The sequence below is a fragment of the Amblyomma maculatum genome, chromosome 2 (genome assembly GCF_055883805.1).
Source record: "Amblyomma maculatum isolate TAMU_Amacu chromosome 2, ASM5588380v1, whole genome shotgun sequence".
Taxonomy (NCBI): Eukaryota; Metazoa; Arthropoda; class Arachnida; order Ixodida; family Ixodidae; genus Amblyomma; species Amblyomma maculatum.
In genome coordinates this window covers 133,368,982-133,385,936 of record NC_139345.1, presented here as the reverse complement: position 1 = coordinate 133,385,936, position 16,955 = coordinate 133,368,982, and the positions used below count along the sequence as shown (strand labels likewise).

At 41.7% G+C, this 16,955-nt stretch overlaps 1 protein-coding gene across 1 annotated transcript in view; it reads left to right on the top strand.

Moving 5' to 3' along the window:
- Positions 1 to 12,619, top strand: part of LOC146199925 (uncharacterized) — a 35,562-nt gene extending 22,943 nt beyond the window's left edge. The window contains exons 3-5 of the mRNA XM_084595300.1: positions 1,182 to 1,249; positions 2,368 to 2,445; positions 12,285 to 12,619. Coding sequence (XP_084451426.1) covers positions 1,182 to 1,249; positions 2,368 to 2,445; positions 12,285 to 12,463 — 325 coding nt within the window. The 3' untranslated portion in view covers positions 12,464 to 12,619. The remainder of the gene's footprint in view (positions 1 to 1,181; positions 1,250 to 2,367; positions 2,446 to 12,284) is intronic.
- The last annotated feature ends 4,336 nt before the right edge of the window (positions 12,620 to 16,955 follow it).

Sequence of the window (16,955 nt, the reverse complement as noted above, 5' to 3'; positions counted from 1 at the left end):
ACTGGACATTACATACAGCATTTTTGTCCCATATTTGCCGCTTTTATTTCCGTAATGAAATTCTAGCGATGTGGCGCAACAATCTTTTCTGGCCTATTTGTGCTCAAGGTGGCTTAGTTCAACTGCATGTCAAATACTAGATGCTCGTTTTGCTTTTATTTTCGAATATTTTGCAACCAACCATCAGTAAAATCTTGCGGGTAAATCTCGCATTTTTCAATGGTTTTTGTCAGTTTTTTTATACAGGCTTTCTGCGTCATGCGAAGTGCTGTAAATATAGGGCTATTACCTTGTATAATTTTTAATATATACATGAGCCCTGTGCATTAGGACAACCAAAAACCAAGTCGAATATTTCTCCCCCTATTCTTTGAAACGACACAGCATCGGTGCGCGCCGCCTTCTGAATAGGTTCTTTTCTCTCTAATTACTCTAGAGCAACTACGAAGACCGTTCGTTATTGTATGTTGTAGGAGGAAGACGTCTAAAAAATGTGGCGACGTGCTTTTTGCTAGCTTATAATAAATAGCAGTGGGCGCTCCGCAGTTGTACGCTCCACAGAAAGTCTTCTTGCAGGTCATATTGTACATTGCATGATAGGAACAAGCAGTTCTCTCTACTTGTTTCCTTGCCCGGTATAGTTTGAATTTCCGCTAGCTAGAGGAGATGGTGAGCAAATATGTTTCGCGAGTGATGTGCTCAGCAGTTCCACCAGGGCCTACTTGTCTACTGCATTGCGTTCTCGATGCATGTGTAAGTTTTCCTTCGGTTTTCACATTGCCCCTAAGCAGCTTTTCCGCTGTCATTTGGAAGAAACTAGACCGTACGGCGAGAATTCCAAGTTTGGCGCATCACTACATTACACACAGCCTTATATCAAAGTCGAAAGCATTTATTAAACACTGGCGTAGAGCTGTTTAACATTAGCTTCACGCCTAAAACAGCTTCGTCGCATGCAGTAAACTAAGTCATGCAGTATATATTAAAACAGTGGACTTTCTTAAGCCTTCTACCACCTAGTGAATCATTCCTTTTTTTTTTTTTCAACGCTGAGGATGGAGTCCTCAGTATCGCTGCAGAATCAGTAAATAATAGACTCAAGAAGACCGCACAAAAATTGTTGCAGCACATTCGAGACATTATAACTGTAAATGTTTCCCCTCCTTTTCTCAATCACACAGGTACGAAATAAATTCAACCTACATAACAAACGGATTATATCTGTCAGCTACGCACACTTACGGAAAACGTAAGTCCATTTGCGGTGCTTTACTTTGCCCTTCTCGCTGTAACCAGGAAGATTTTCGATACCGTTTTATAATCGAAGTTTAGCTAGATATGCGTATAATGTTATTTGCGCTTTGTCTCCTTTTTTCTTTATTGATTGCCTTCATATATTCTTCGTACTGTTTTTTTCTTTTTCCTGCCGTCCCAAATATTTCGACGTTTAGAAGCTATCATATGAATTTAATCTCACGTTGAGAAGAGGCCGATATAATTATCTTTAGCGCCCGAGCACAGTGGCTGGTTTACTTTCACAACTCGTTTACCGCTTGAAGTTCACTAAGCGCGTTAACTTAATATTGCGCGTCGTACTTGTCTGTAGTTACCAGTCGATGTACTTGCTGCTGCCGATTCTGTGGACAGCTATTAGAAAACAGATGGTATGCATCCCTAAATCTTTTACAGCCTATGAATAAAGCAGAGTTTCGTCGGGAAAATGTGCTCGCTGTTTGTCAAAACACATCTAACAAAGATGGAAATGACAGCATGAGGAGAGTATAGCAATAATTGTTTCCATACATGATTCGACATTTCATAACGCATAGCTAGAAATGAGGGGAGGAACGTCAGCCCTTTTGATAGTGTATCTTCCCATAAAAGACCTTGTACATTTGTTGCAGCTACAGTTATGAGTCTTGCTCAAAAGATAAAAATGAGCTTTCACAACAAGGAGCCGTTATATTAGCATTGCCTCCACTTCTCAAGCGTCAGTGACACTTTCTTTGGTACATTCTGACGGAAAAGGTAGCGTATAACTTGGGAGTGTGATTATTCGTAATTTTCAAAATATCACGTTGAATATCTTCCCATTAAAATTACTCAGCCATTCAGATGGTGCGCATTCAAAAATCAATTGGATACTGCCTATAGAAAAATATGGAAACAAGTATTGAGAACTCTTGGCGAATACTACGTCGAACGGGAAATGAGACCCAGGTTTAACCAGGTGTCCACAGTTTTTGAAGGCAAGCATTGTAAATCATAAAATTGTTTTTTATTCTCCGCCAAATTTTGCTATGCTAATCGAACTTCGTAATGAATCTTTGCACCTAATGTTCTGTCAATCTCATTTATTTGTCGCAGTGCAAGACACTGACAATTACACTTTTGTGTATAATGACGGACGTTGTGCTGTAACCATGGTCCCGGACTACAATAAAGGTAATATGTGGTCTGTATTCATACATCTTTATTAATTCAACAGTTTGCAGATACTTATTTTGAACAACGTGAAAAATATCTCCTTGTAATTTGTAAAGGTCGATTTTATAGCAAGATACACATGTGTGTGACAGACCTCAATGATCAAGAATTAAGTAAAATTAGCTAATAGACTTTTCCTGTTTTGTTTTTATGAACCTACGTTATACAGAGAAATGAAAGGCTGGCAACGTACAAGCGGAGATTTGTTTTTAAATTTCCTTTGTCGGCGATGCATAGCAAGTTATATTACATCAAAGGAGCGCTTTTTTTAGCTCGTATTTGGACTTCCCGTAATGAACATTTTTAAAATAGCATCACTTGGTGTTTTCTTGCCGTGGGAATCACCCTAATTAATTTATTCTACAGCATAAAAAGGCGGACAGCTTCCGCATTTGCTGTATGAGAAACGAGAATGCGTTAGTCACGTGATATATTTGTATTTCGCGGGCTTTTTTTTTAAATCTTGGAACAAAGATACGTGTGGGGCTTTCTTTATCGAAACTAAATGAAATATGGATTTCATAAGGTGCTCTCCAAACCTGCAATCACATTTATTGCATAAAGACAATAAATAAAGAATCGTAAAATTATCCTAATTATTAATTACTTAGTTTCAAAATAAAAATTGTCTGTGGTGTCCCGGATGACTAGCAGTTGTACACAACTGGTTTCTTTGGTCAATCTGAAATGTTTACTTTTTTAACCATTAACTAAAGTTAGCTTGGACACCTTGTAGATATCTTCCAGTACTTTCACATACGGCTCGCCTGCACCCTGATTTCACAATGCTAGCATGACCGCTGAGGTCTTTACTGAGTCAAATGCTTTATATAAATACATGCACATGGTTTGTCATATTTATTTGTTGCTGGTGACAGCTGCTGCCTTGCGGCCTTAGCATTTTTTTCTGTGCAGCACAGAAATAAGCTATGTTCTAGGTTTATTTACGTTCAGTGCCGCCGAGATTAGGCTTTATCCTTTTCTTTGTCGCACTGGATGCGCCGTGTTGTATCTCGAATGCTCCCAGCCTCTCGCTAGGTTGTACTAGTTACTCTTTCCACATTTATCTGTCTTTTGTGTCGACTTTAAATTCATCGCTGACGAGAACAACGGCACTCGTACTTCGTTGACCGACGAGCACACTTGCTGAAATTACTGACGTCAAGTTGCTGTGTTACATTGAGGGTACATTTCACCCGATAAAGAGTTCATTTCTACGCAACCTAGGTCTAATAGCTTTTTGCATTTTACATTGTCGCCACTATGTGACAATGTACTCCAAGTGCACGTGTTATAGTTTTACCAACCCAATAAAACTCATAGTGCATAACCTTCATCTCATATATTACTTGTACTTCTATCAGGGGAATACATTTGAGAAGGCATTCCCCTGATAGGACTATTTGAGAAGTTGTTTTGGTGCCACTTGGCGCTTCTATATTACCCTCCACATATCCCTATTTTTGATACTATAGTGAGAGAGAGAGATCGAGAAAACTTTTAATGAGCATACTAATCAGTAAAAATTCGCAGGAGCTGGGTGGTCGGTGCCCCTAGTCCAGGGCTCCGCTGGCAGCAACTGACTTGCGGACTAGCTGGATAATCCAGGCTTGCTGGCCCAGGTTGTCGCTGGTCAGGGCCGCCCCCCACTGCTCGTGTGTCGGGCATGGCACTATTAACGTTGGGTCAGGTTTGTCCTGGCATTCCCAAAAGAGGTGATAGAGTGTGGGGCTTGCACCGCACCAAGGACAGTAACTCGTGTATTTTGTTGGGCTTATCTTATTTAAAATTTAAAGATTAGGGAATGTGTTTGTTTGTATTTTTCTTTGTTGTGGTGTTGTTGTGTGGTTTGTGTGGTGGTGAGAAAATTCTTCTTTCTAACCGTAGGTGCTCCAGCCTGTCGCCGTAGTGTCCTAGGAGAGGGGTGAGGTAGGGATGGGGATCCGCCCGGTTTGTGAGAGCTCGGGCTAGATCATTCGCTACCTCATTTCCTTCTAGGCCTTCGTGTCCAGGTGTCCATGTAATTGTGTGCGTCTGTGAGATGGAACGTAATATTGCACACGCTCTTTTGTGAGGTTTTCCGGCCAGGTAGTCCCTGCAGGCTGGTTGGGAGTCCGTCACTACGTGTGATGACTTCTTTTGGTTGTTTTGTGTTTTTATGGTGACGGCTATTTCCAGTGATTCCGCTTCGGCAGGATCCTTGGCATAGATCGAAGCCTGAATAATTGGCCTCTTCTTGTGGTCAACTGCAGCTATTGCGAACCTGTCAGGTTCGCCGTAAGCCCCTATGTCCACGTAAACAACTTCCGCGTCTTTAGACAATTGTTCTTCCAATGATTTGACTCTGGCTTTCCTTCGACCTTTCCGTAACTCATGGTGTATGTGCTTGGATATCGGGTTCACATAGATGTTGTTTCTTGTGGATACTACAGTGAAGAAACTAAGCTCCAGTAACCTAGCTTACCGTTGAAAATATGGGTCCTTTTTTCGACAGTGCTCTAGCTCAAAATGTGTGATGGCGCCATCGAAAGGGAATCTGTCGGAGTAAGTGACGATGCGCTTCCCGATAGCATAGGACTGAGATAGGAAAACATTCCAATGCAAATTCTATACACTCCTTTGCGCCTCTTGTAGGCGACACCAGAGAAGTTTGCAGCTTGACAGCAGGAGTAGAAAGATAAGGAGGAAAGGCAAGGAGGTTAACCAGTAAAAGCAACCGGTTTGCTACCCTGCACTGGGGGAAGGGGATGAATGGATATAAAAGTTGTGAGAGAGGGATAGTGAAGTTAGTACAGTCACATAACAGACACGCCACATCACATCACGTCGCAGTCATATCATAGCAAACTCACAGCCTTTCAATTAGGCCTGTGCTTTTCATAAAGCGGTGCAGTGCCTGGGAGGCCTTTACCGCAGACAATCGCCGTGGCCAGTGGGAACTAAAATTTTAATTTCAGTCAATGGGCGTCCATCTAGATGCTCCAGCGTACGGTACAGACACTGCCATTCCTCACTGTGTATCGGGCACTCACAAAGAATGTAGTCTGTAGACTCGTCGCATCCCCAGTTTGTACATGCAGGGCTGTTTGCCATGCCAATCATAAAAGAATACGAGTTTGTGAATGCTACACCAACCCACAGGCGGCACAGCAAAGTTTCTTCGCGTCGGGATAGGCCAGGTGGAAGGCGGAGCTTCAGGTCAGGGTCCAGAGATTTGAAGCGGCAGTTCGCCAACTGGCCAGAATTCCACAAGGAGAGTGTGCGTTCCCGCGCAAGTGCGCATCTACGGATGGCGAAGTCTGAGATAAAAGGCAGAGATAGCATTGATACGAGCATCTAATAGAGGATATCTGCAGTTATGACCTTCAAAGAAGGAGATTCCGATGACGAGCTAAACGTGCATCCAATGAGTTCCAAGTGGTACAGAAGCATTTTGAGCACGCAAACAGACGTATGCTATAAGCTCAACTAAGCGTGTGTGGCAACTAAGGTGGCAGTGCACGGTTGACAATAGCAGATACATACAGCACAGAGGCCCAGCTTCAATACTAAGCTACTTTCAGGCTCTGAGTGACCCTAGAGACAGTGTGTACACCTTTCAGGTAACCACCACATGATGGCGACACAGGCACACGGCTGATTTGGATCATCCACCAGCGACAGGAAATGATGAGCATGCCCCACTATCATCTTGTTTTCCCCCTACGCAGAGCGTTGAGTAGAGGTAGCCAGTCGAGATGGCTATTCACTGCGAAGCCCCTGATACCACACCTCTTTAAGCAATGTCAGACTCTCTTCTGGCAGCTGAGCTGAGCAGACACTTGTTCGGATATTAATTCCACAACCAAAGACGATGCTGTGAAGTAGTGACGAAATATACGTATACTAAAGCACCAAAAATTCAGAAAGGAAAATATCGGACGCATTTCACAGCACCTCCAAGGCCGCTGTCGTTTCTCTACGCCCGCGCAGCCTAGTATTCGCTACCAATGATCGAGATGTGGTGAAGAAGAGTAAAAATATCGCGCCTAAACGATGCATTCTTAGCCCACGACTGACTCAATGCCACCTGGAGAAAGCTAGTGATGTCTTCCCCTCCAAGCGATTTAATGTAACAGAGGCGGTATTTGTCTGCGTTACGGTAGTAGTTATGGCTCGATCTTGAGCTGAACTTCAGTATGCTTACTACTAGGTGTACATATTTCGCATTAGAAATCTAAAATTAGCATTAGCTCTTAATTTATTTTTTACAACACTGTAGGCTATTTCCCTCGCGGGCAATTGTCGCGCTTGAAAAATGCGTAGTCGATGGTTAAATTAAAATTCTATGACTCTTGCCGGCCATAAACATTTTACCCGACCATATTGTGTGTGGCATGCTGAATACCACGAAGAGGCTAAATGACACCAGAGAATTATTATGTTCCCATTAAATACTTCCCCAAGGAGCAGGAGAGGTACAAACCTAAGATGGAGCGATGAAAACATCCGATCAAATACATCACAGCGCACTGCCTTAAATCTATAACATTTTTGTTACTCTCATGGTTTTCATTATTCAGCTCAAAGTTAGCAGAAACCCTTTTTACGTTAGCACTTCTACCACAAGCAGGACAAGGAACAAAGGGGCAGGAAAGGCCCTAATTCTGTGCTGATGTCTAAAACACGAAAGGAGCGCTATCTGCTTGTTGCACTCCAATGATTGCGGGATTGAGCTGTGGGAAAATATTAGGGGAGATTTCGCATCTTATGTTGGGTGCTAACGTTGCGATGTAATAATAATGGTAGGTTTCACCGCCTTCGGATCAGTTGTTTAATACAGTCAAAAAGTTTCCAAGTGTCTTGTAACTTTTGGATGTTCTCAAGAGCGCCATAGTACTTCAATAATCGCCACACTGAACTTGAACAAAATTGTCAGGCTCTGCCTACAATTCAATCAGATCTAGAAACAGTGCGAACAATATCTGACCAGACTGCTCGCTTGGTTCGCGACTTAGAACTTCGCCTCAATGAATCTGAAAACCGCTCGCGCCGGAATAATCTCATTTTTTATGGTATACCCGATCCATCTCCCCGTGAATCAATGATCATTGCCTAGAACACCTGGAGAAAGCTTTAGATAGCAAAGACATCGAACGCGCCCACCGTCTCGGCCGTTATGACTCAAATCATCCACGCCCTATCATTGTGAGATTCATATCATCCAAGACAAAAGAAAACATTTTTTACAACGGGTGTAGATTTAAGGGTAACGAACTTTAGCGTCGGTGAAGAAAAGTCTGCAAAACTTTTTCTCCGCTTTGAGGCGCTTCACATCGGTTCCAAACGGTATTTCTTTGACGAGATATCGCAATCTGTTCAGGAAATCGTCCGACATCAGAATGAAATCGGATAGCAGGTATCTCTTCATAGCCAGTATTCACGTTCCCATCGTTCAGCTTCGCACCCACGAACCAACTTGCAGAGTTATCTTGGCATTTCGGTAATCTTTACAAATATACGCAGCTTCATTCCAAAACGCCAGCTTGTGTCTAACCTCGTTTCATCGTCAGACAGCAACATACTTGTTCTGAGACATGGCTCAAGATAAACATAAGCGATTCTGAAGTTTTACAAGACCTGCCGAACTACCGCCTTTTTCACACAGACCGTGAAGATTCGCGAGGGGGAGGCATTATGACTGCCATTATTCAAGAACTACCATTTACTCTTGTGAACGTTACATCCGATCTAGAAATGTATGGCTAAAATACCGCAATGCACCGATAACAACACTAATGGGCGCCTATTACCGACCACCCCATAATAGCCCTGACTTTCCTCGTAAACTTAACAACGTTCTATTAGAGCTCACAACCAGGTATCCCAACGCAACGATTATCCTTTTTGGTGACTGTAACCACCCATCTATTAACTGGCATTATGAAGCTTACGCTACCAGGAACCCCATGAATTTGTCGACGTGTGTCTTAATTTTAATCTTTCACAATTAATAACTGAACCAACACGCGTCACTGAGACATCGGAAAACATTCTATAGATCTGATTTTGTCCAGTAACCCCGAGAATTTACCTTCTGTTACGTATCTGAAAGAAATCAGCGATCGCAAAGTAATTCACGCAATGTTTAATATTTGCCCCGAAAAAAAGAAACGTAGCAAAGACAACCATAGGGCTTTACGATACAGCTGACTACATAGCAATAAATAATGAACTACTCACCCTTTTTTCTGATTTTGAACAACACTTTCATCAAACCACGGTCCACGAAAATTGGTCTAGCTTCAAGAATAAAGTTAATCAATCAAACCAATAAATATATCCCTACGTGCACTATCAAAGCTGATAACCAAAAGTCTTGGTTTAACAAGACATTAAAACAACTAAAAATAAAAAGCAACGGTTCTTCCGCGCAGCGAAGCTTAGGACAAGTGCCGCTGCATGGGAAAAATATTACGCAACTGAAGTTGAATATTTGACAGCGATAAAAAGCGCAAAACGTTCCTTTTTCCCATACCGTCTTACCGAAAATGATAACCAGTAATGCAAAGAAATTTCGGCAACTGGTAAACGCGTAACAATCACGCGATATCACCCTTACTAACAACAACGGCGAAGTTGTCAATGATACAGAGTGTGCCTTTTTGTTCAACACAGAATTTTCATCTGTCTTTACGTGTGAGCGTGATGAACCATTACCCTTCCTACCTTCTTCTACTACCTAATTGGAGATGCCAGCCATCATTTTTCATCCAAAAGGCATTTTGATAAACTAAAAAATTCATCATCAGCTGGAACCGACGAAATTACTTCAAAGTTTCTCAAGAGCGCCAAAGACGTTTCGTCTAAATTTTTTTCCTTGGTGTTTTCGCAGTCGCTTACCACAGGTATCATCCCGATGAATGGGAGGTGGGGAACGTCGTTCCTGTATTCAATTCAGGTAACAAGAATTCACTCCTCAACTACCGCCCCATTTCGCTAAATAGTATCCCTTGTAAACTCATGGAGCACGAAATATACTCTCAAATAATGCAGCACCTTAATTCCATACAGTTTTTCTTTCCATCCCAACATGGATTTCGAAAGGGTCATTCATGCGAGACGCAACTTGCTACATTAATTCATGATCTTCATTCTAATATCGACGCTAACATACAGACTGATGCCATCTTCTTTGACTTCGCCAAAGCATTAGATAAAGTTCCTCATAAACGCCTACTATTAAAGCTTTCCCGACTTAACTTACACCCAGACGTTATTTCATGGGTGCGCGAATTCCTCAAACATCGCTCACAGTCTGTTATCGTTAATAACTGCTCCTCTAACCGTACACCAGTCACTTCAGGCGTTCCACAAGGAACTCTTCTTGGCCCCTCTTATTCCTAGTTTACATTAATGATTTACTACACAATCTATCCTGTAGAGTCCGTCTATTCGCCGACGATTGCTTTATTTATGCCACAGTTACTAATGCAAATGACTAAGAATTCCTTCATGAGAACCTTAACCGAATTCAAGCTTGGTGTAATATCTGGTTGATGACCCTTAACCCGACTAAATGCAAGCTCATGCCTTTTCATCGTCGTCGAAACCCGTATTTATCGACATATACAATTTCTGGTCTTCCTGCCCAACTTTTTCCATCGTATTCATATCTAGGCATTACTATCAGCAGGGATCTCTCATGGCGCGAGCATGTAACAAATCTAATCTCAACTGCGAATAAAAAACTAGGCTTTCTTAGACGTCACCTTCACCACGCTCCTCAAGATGTAAAGTTACTTGCCTACAAATCATTAATCCTGTCGAAACTTGAGTACGCATCCGCAATTAGGAATCCCCCACAAGCATAGCTCATTGAAATTTTAGAATCTGTACAAAGCAAAGCTGCCTGTTTTATTCATCGCTCCTATTCATACGATATCAGCATCTCAACTCTCGAACAGCAATCACAATTACCAAGCCTCTCTGTCCGTCGTCACATTTCTAGCCTGTGCTTAAATCACAAATTTTACTTTTCCGATCTGAAACAAGAGCCGTACATCTGCGCGCCTCCATCACGCACGTCTCATCTCATCGGTCATCCGTTTAAAGTTTCACGCCAACGTGCTCGTACAACTACTTTTTCGAAGTCATTCTTCCTCCTAACAGCAAGTCAATGGAACGACCTTCCCCACGAAATTGCAGCCATCAACTGCCCATCCACCTTCCTAGGCAATGTCACATCGCACTTGTCATCATAAAAAGGGTTTATGCACTTATGTTAACCCCACCCCTTATGTAATACCCCCAAAAAGGGGGTCTTGAAATGAGAGAATGTCCACCGGCTCGGAGATTGTTTTCGGTGGTTAAATGCACCTAGGATGCGTTTATGAATCATAACTACAGGTAACTCACTACCGATGCTGTTGAAGAAAGCCAACAGTAAATGAAACCGAGGAACGCGCAGTGGAATATTTCTGTGTATAGGCGTCGCGTTCATTATTGGGAACATTTCTATTTTTAATTTATGATGGTGGCCAATGAGCAAGCAATACTTAGCCCATTTTCTACCTGAATTGCTTATGAAGTCGAACAAATAGTAAATACTGTGATTAAATCCACATCCTCTGAATGTTCCCTTGATTGAACCTTGAGAAAACAGGAACCTGAGGTGAGCCATTTGGGACTAAACTGTGTGTGTGCGTGCGTGCGTGCGTGCGTGCGTGTGTTTGTTTGTTTGTTTGTTTGTTTGTTTGTTTGTTTGTTTGTTTAGGGCCAGTTTGTACAAACAGGACACACGTCGTGTGCACTCGCGAGCTATGTAATGTTTATCGTCCCCACAGAGCGTACGTGGCTACCACCAGCAACACGCGAAACGAGTACGAAAGAACGAAATTACCAATAGAAACACTGACACGCTATTACTTCTTGGAGAGGGCATAGGGGCGCAGTTTATTAACACATTTTAGGGACAGTATTTACCCCATAAGAGTAAATTGAACTGCATTAGCAGTGAGCTTCTTCTGAGTATCTTATTTTGCTCTACATACTTCAATGGACTCGTTCCCCTTTCTTTCACAATTTTTCTTCTTTTGCTAATAGCGCAGCACGCGCAGCTACGAAGTAAAATAATAAGGGCAACAGAAGATTAGCGGTGGCGTGACGAAAACTAGGAGCTCTTGTGCATGCATAAAATGTATGCGAGTTGCCGACGCAAAATTTTTAGCCAGCTTGCATGGATGGAGTGCTGTTGATGTAAGGCCGACATATGATTGGCCCTTCTTGCTGATGCAACTGCTTACTGCGCTCATTGGCCTTTGCTTCTTTTCATGCTGCGGTCTACCTCCAGCAGCCAACTTAAATTTCGCCAGTTTCTTTTCTGCAGAACAGTTGATCGGCAAATATATATCGTCCAGTAAATATTGTTGCGAAGATTACATCGTACGCAACAATACCTGTTGCGATGCGATACGCAGAAATATCCGGCTATTCCACGAAGCGAAAGAGTTGCCGGTGTGTTGCTGCCCAATAACACCGTCTGAATACCACAGACATGATATTCAATAGCTGTAATAGCACGCAATCAGTTTCTAAGGACGTTTTCAACATTAGCAGTGCCAAAACATTGCCTATTCCTGTTTAGCAATACTTATTCATATTCCTGTTTATCAATCTTATCCTAAATACGGAAATACTTCAAAATCTGTAGTTAGTGTGGCCAACACCATTTATTGAAGCTGTTAATGCTACTTGTTAGTGGGCCTCTTGCTGGAAACACGTGTGTGTTATATCAATGAAAGATTTCTTTTTTTCAGAGGCACAGCCATGCGAAGTCGCCTGTGAAATGTGGGTCCAAGAGAGTAGCATTGAAGAGAAAAATGAAGAATGCAAGGAAGCATACAAGGAAAACTGTGGGCTAAAGAGTATCGTTATATACAATGCATCCCTCTGCGAATCGCTATACAAGACAAACGTGACTAGAAGACAAGGCTAAATATATATATTTCATAATCCCTATATAACACTGTACAAGTATTGAAAATGCGCAAAAAGGAACCCCAAACAATTTTTCGATTTTATTGAAAATCAATCCTGATAAGGGTTACGTGAAGCATCAGACGGAAGCATAATAAACAAATGCAATTCAAGATTTTTTTTCTTCTTTCTGCATCGCTCAGAAGCAAGGCAACGAAATTTTTAGATATTGAATGAGAAAGGAAGATGTAATTGGCATGACATCATTCCAAGTGCACGTCTCTCATAATCACACGGATATAGTGCTCTGATGTCAGCAAAAGCGTCTTCGCTAGAGATTTGTGTACTTACCTCTTAAATCTAGTTTATAGCTGTCAAACTGGATGATCTTATCTTTCCGCTACAGCCTTACTCAATGATTGACGTGGTACTTACTCATTAAAAGTCAGTTCCTCCTATAAGGTTAGACACAATATGATTGGCTAGAATATACGGCTTTCATTGTGGTATTTTAGGGCACCTTGAAAAATGTTTCTACACAGGACCACATACGTGTATGAGAGCAAAAGGTCGCTCGTGCAGCAACGCCCAATATCCACGCTTCCTTCTGTGAAGCGTGCCAACACGCAACAGGTTGCGTGTTGCCACGCTCCAAACGGCGTCTCTTCTGATCTAAAAACGCAGTTATATTATTAGGAGGTAAAACTGGAGGCACCTATTACGGTTCGAATCCCTAGTACTGACTAGGATAGCAGATGCGTTTCAACTTGGCATCGAAATTATATGAAATCACCCGGAACGCTGCAAAAAGGCGGTTGTATCACTATTTCAACACGAAAGTGGGAAATCTGGTGCCAAATTGAGTTCCGTTGGCGATTTCTTGAGAGAAAAGGGCGCTGCTCAGGCTACAAGCACGAGGGCCCTGCCAAAGTTGTGTACAACATCGTGCCTCTCATGCACAATTTTGTCCAATTCTCCTTTTCGGTAGCACGAAAATTGCTTGCGTCGAAGTTTCTGTTTTAACTCTAACGCGCAAGAGTAACGACGTAGGTAAGCGAACAGTGGGGAACGTGAAAATATTCGGTTTCTAGTTACAACGCACTGCAACGCTTCAATATATCTCGAGTTATTCGTTGCATAAGGCTTTTTGTCACGATGATTTGCAACAATTTCTTATATCCGTCCTTGTCAGTTGCAGGTTTTTATTTGCAACCTGCTATGATTTAGGCGTTATATCTGATGTTTATTAGCTCGTTCATCTTGCCAGTGGAAGATGATCTAGCTCGATCTATTAGGAGTTCAGACATTGAAGCCGGACCCAGTGGAAGTAAAAAGTCCTCCAGCTGCACGTCATACCTTGATCAATTTTCCAGCTCGAAATGACATTCGACACTCTAGGAAACAGGTCTTCACTGCTACGATGCAATGTTTCCCATAGCTGAGGGTAGGTTTTCTAGCTAGGTAACACAGGGCAAAAAACGCAACTTGTCAACATAGTAAAGAATAGCATTGTGGCTGTCAAGATTAAAAAACCTCCCTGGCTACTCCAGGCTCAACTTCCGCACAGGGGAAGCATTTCACACACGCATACACGCACAGACACGTATGATTGCCGTGATTCTCGTGACATTGCGAATGCATTCATTGGTTCATTTGTCATCGATCAGCCTCACGTTACTCACCCCCATTCACCTGCACTCCCGTCTGCCTCAGAGTTTCTTTCTTTTCCCGGTTTCTTCTGATGAGGTTCGCACCGTCATTATGAATCAGAAAGATGCAGGCCCAGGCCTTGACAACTTCCATTCCTTTCATAACAAGCTAATATCTTCTATGATTTGCAATGTGTTCTCTTACATCGTCAACTTAATCTTCAAGACAGGCATCTTCGCTGGTGCACTAATAAAGCCAAACTAAATCCCGTCTTCAAAAATGGTGACAGGCCCCTAACAAGTACCCATCGTCCCATTTCTATTCTTTCCTTTTTTTAGCTAAGTCATCGAAAAGCTTTTCTTCGTCCGTCTGGCAAATTACCTCACAACATTTAACATCATATCTTCTAATCAGTTCGGCTTCAGGTCTGGTTTTTCAACTGAATTAGCCTTATTTTCTTTAACAGATATGATCAAAGATACTATTGATTGTGGTCAATTAGCTGGCGCATTATTCATTGATCTGTCGAAAGCATTTGATGCAATTAATCACAACATACTTTTTGATAAATTAAATGCCCTTGGAGTACCTGGTCCTGCACTAACATTTATCCACAGCTACCTAATTAACCGGATCCAAGCAGTTTGCATATCATACTTAATCTACACTGAAGACTGCTAATATTGGCGTTCCCCAGGGCTCCATCCTTGGACCACTTCTTTTTCTAATATACATTAATGATCTGCCCTTGTGCCTTAAATCTTCTCAATGTGTATTGTACGCCGATGATACTACTACACTAGTATCTGACACGTGCGTAGATATTTTAACACCTATATTGAATACCGATGCAGCAAACCTAGCAACCTCGTCTCGAAATACCATGCTTACAATTAATGCATCTAAATCTAGCTTTGTCAGCTTCTAATCTCCTGACAAGACTATTCCTGCATCTCTACATATTTCCCTTAACTCTCACATACTCTTTGCCACTGATCATGCGATGTTTCTTGGCATAGATCCTGATTGTCACTTAAAATTTAACAGGCATACATCCTCTCTTAAAAAAAAAACAGCCTACGGCATATGGGTACTAATCAAGGTGCGAAATTACTTCAATTTACTCACATGCATTTCACTCTACTATGTTTTCATTTTTAGTCATATTAACTGTTGTATTTCTCCTTGGAATAACACATACAGAACACATATAGCAACGCTACAACACAAATAAATTAAGCCATTTGCATCATTACTTCTAATAGCCATTTGTGCAGTGCTGCGCCCTTACTGCAAGGTCATAACATCCTTAAATCTCACCCATGTTTCATTATTCTATTGGCATTCTCATATTCAATTTCATAAATGGATCACTTCCCATTTAAATAATCAACATTACCCAGTTCCCGCGACGTAGTCTCACTCGGTTTTCATGCCAAAACAATTTTTTACTACCAAAACCAAGAACTAATGATGGCAGTTAATTTCTCTGCCTCACTTTTTTATAAACAATTACCATTCAGAATAAAGCAATCATCTATCATGCTTTTCAGCGTAGATTTCGTACTTTTCTGCTATTGCGCTAAATATCTTTTCTTCATTGATAAGAAATAATTATCCCACATTCAATTGTTTTCCTCTGTTTTACATTTATATAATATGTCCCCAATTTATGTTATGTTCATATTTACGCCAACCTGTATTTCTGTGTGTTCTACATTTATATTACATACCAGTTGCAGTTTTCACCTGCTGTTGTTTGTACTTAATCATTTTTGTTTTGCATGCTTGTCATAGAAGGTCCCCCGTGCAGCCATTGGCTTTGGGACCTCCTTCTGTATTTACCAAAATCTTTGTATTCAGTCAATGCGTTGAATAAATGTTTATTCTGATCTTGTTTTGAGCTTTATTTTTACGAGATTTTTATGATGGAAAATACTTATTTATTCAGAATTAGCCACAGATCATTGCGATCAAAATAGAAACGTTTTCTCATCAATGATACAGGTAGCACCATCTCAGTTTTTCTAGAAGAAATAGTCATCATCGGAGAATATGATACCGGACGGGCGGTGGCGTGCAAGGAGTTTGCTGCGTAAAATATTGATAACGCAGACTAGACAGCACTTTCAAAGAAACCGCGGAACAGCCCTTGCCTTTGATTTTTTTCTGTAGCCTACGCGCAAGAGAATTCGTTCCTCTGGTGCCTGCGAGATGGCACCACCAGTTCCGTAGCTGCCATCGCACCAATATATTGTACCGAAAGAAAATAAGGATATATGGAGAAGTCCAGTCAGTGATGATGATTTAGGTGTCATTATGATATTTCTTTGCTTTTATAAAGGTGCAATGCGGTAGTAAAATGAGTAAACGCCTTACCAACTCGCCCAACAACTTGCTTTGCCAAAAATGGATTTGCGATTTTCAGGTTTTCAAAAAATGGTAGCTTTCATAGAAAAGAAGAAGAAGAAGATGGATTTATTGATAGGAAAAGGCAGAGAGGTTGGCTCGAATAATTCAAATCTGGCCTGCTACTCTGCACTTGGGGAAGGGGAAGGAGAGAAGAAAGAAGGTCATGATGGGTGACGATGTGGGAGAAGGCATATGAAATATATATACAGACACAGCAGCTTGCTTTACAAACGTGAATCAAGTCCACTGGCGCTCAAATAACGGCAAAGAGCGCGCACTGCCTGGATGCCCTTCCCCTTGTCCTGCCAAGCGCCCAGCAGCAGTTCCTCCGACAGAGGCCTCTTGTCTAAACGCTTCAAGGAAGCAGCTAGCACATTTCTTTCGTTCGCATACTCTGGGCACACCAATAATACATGGTCCACAGTCTCTGGGATGCCACAAGTTAAACA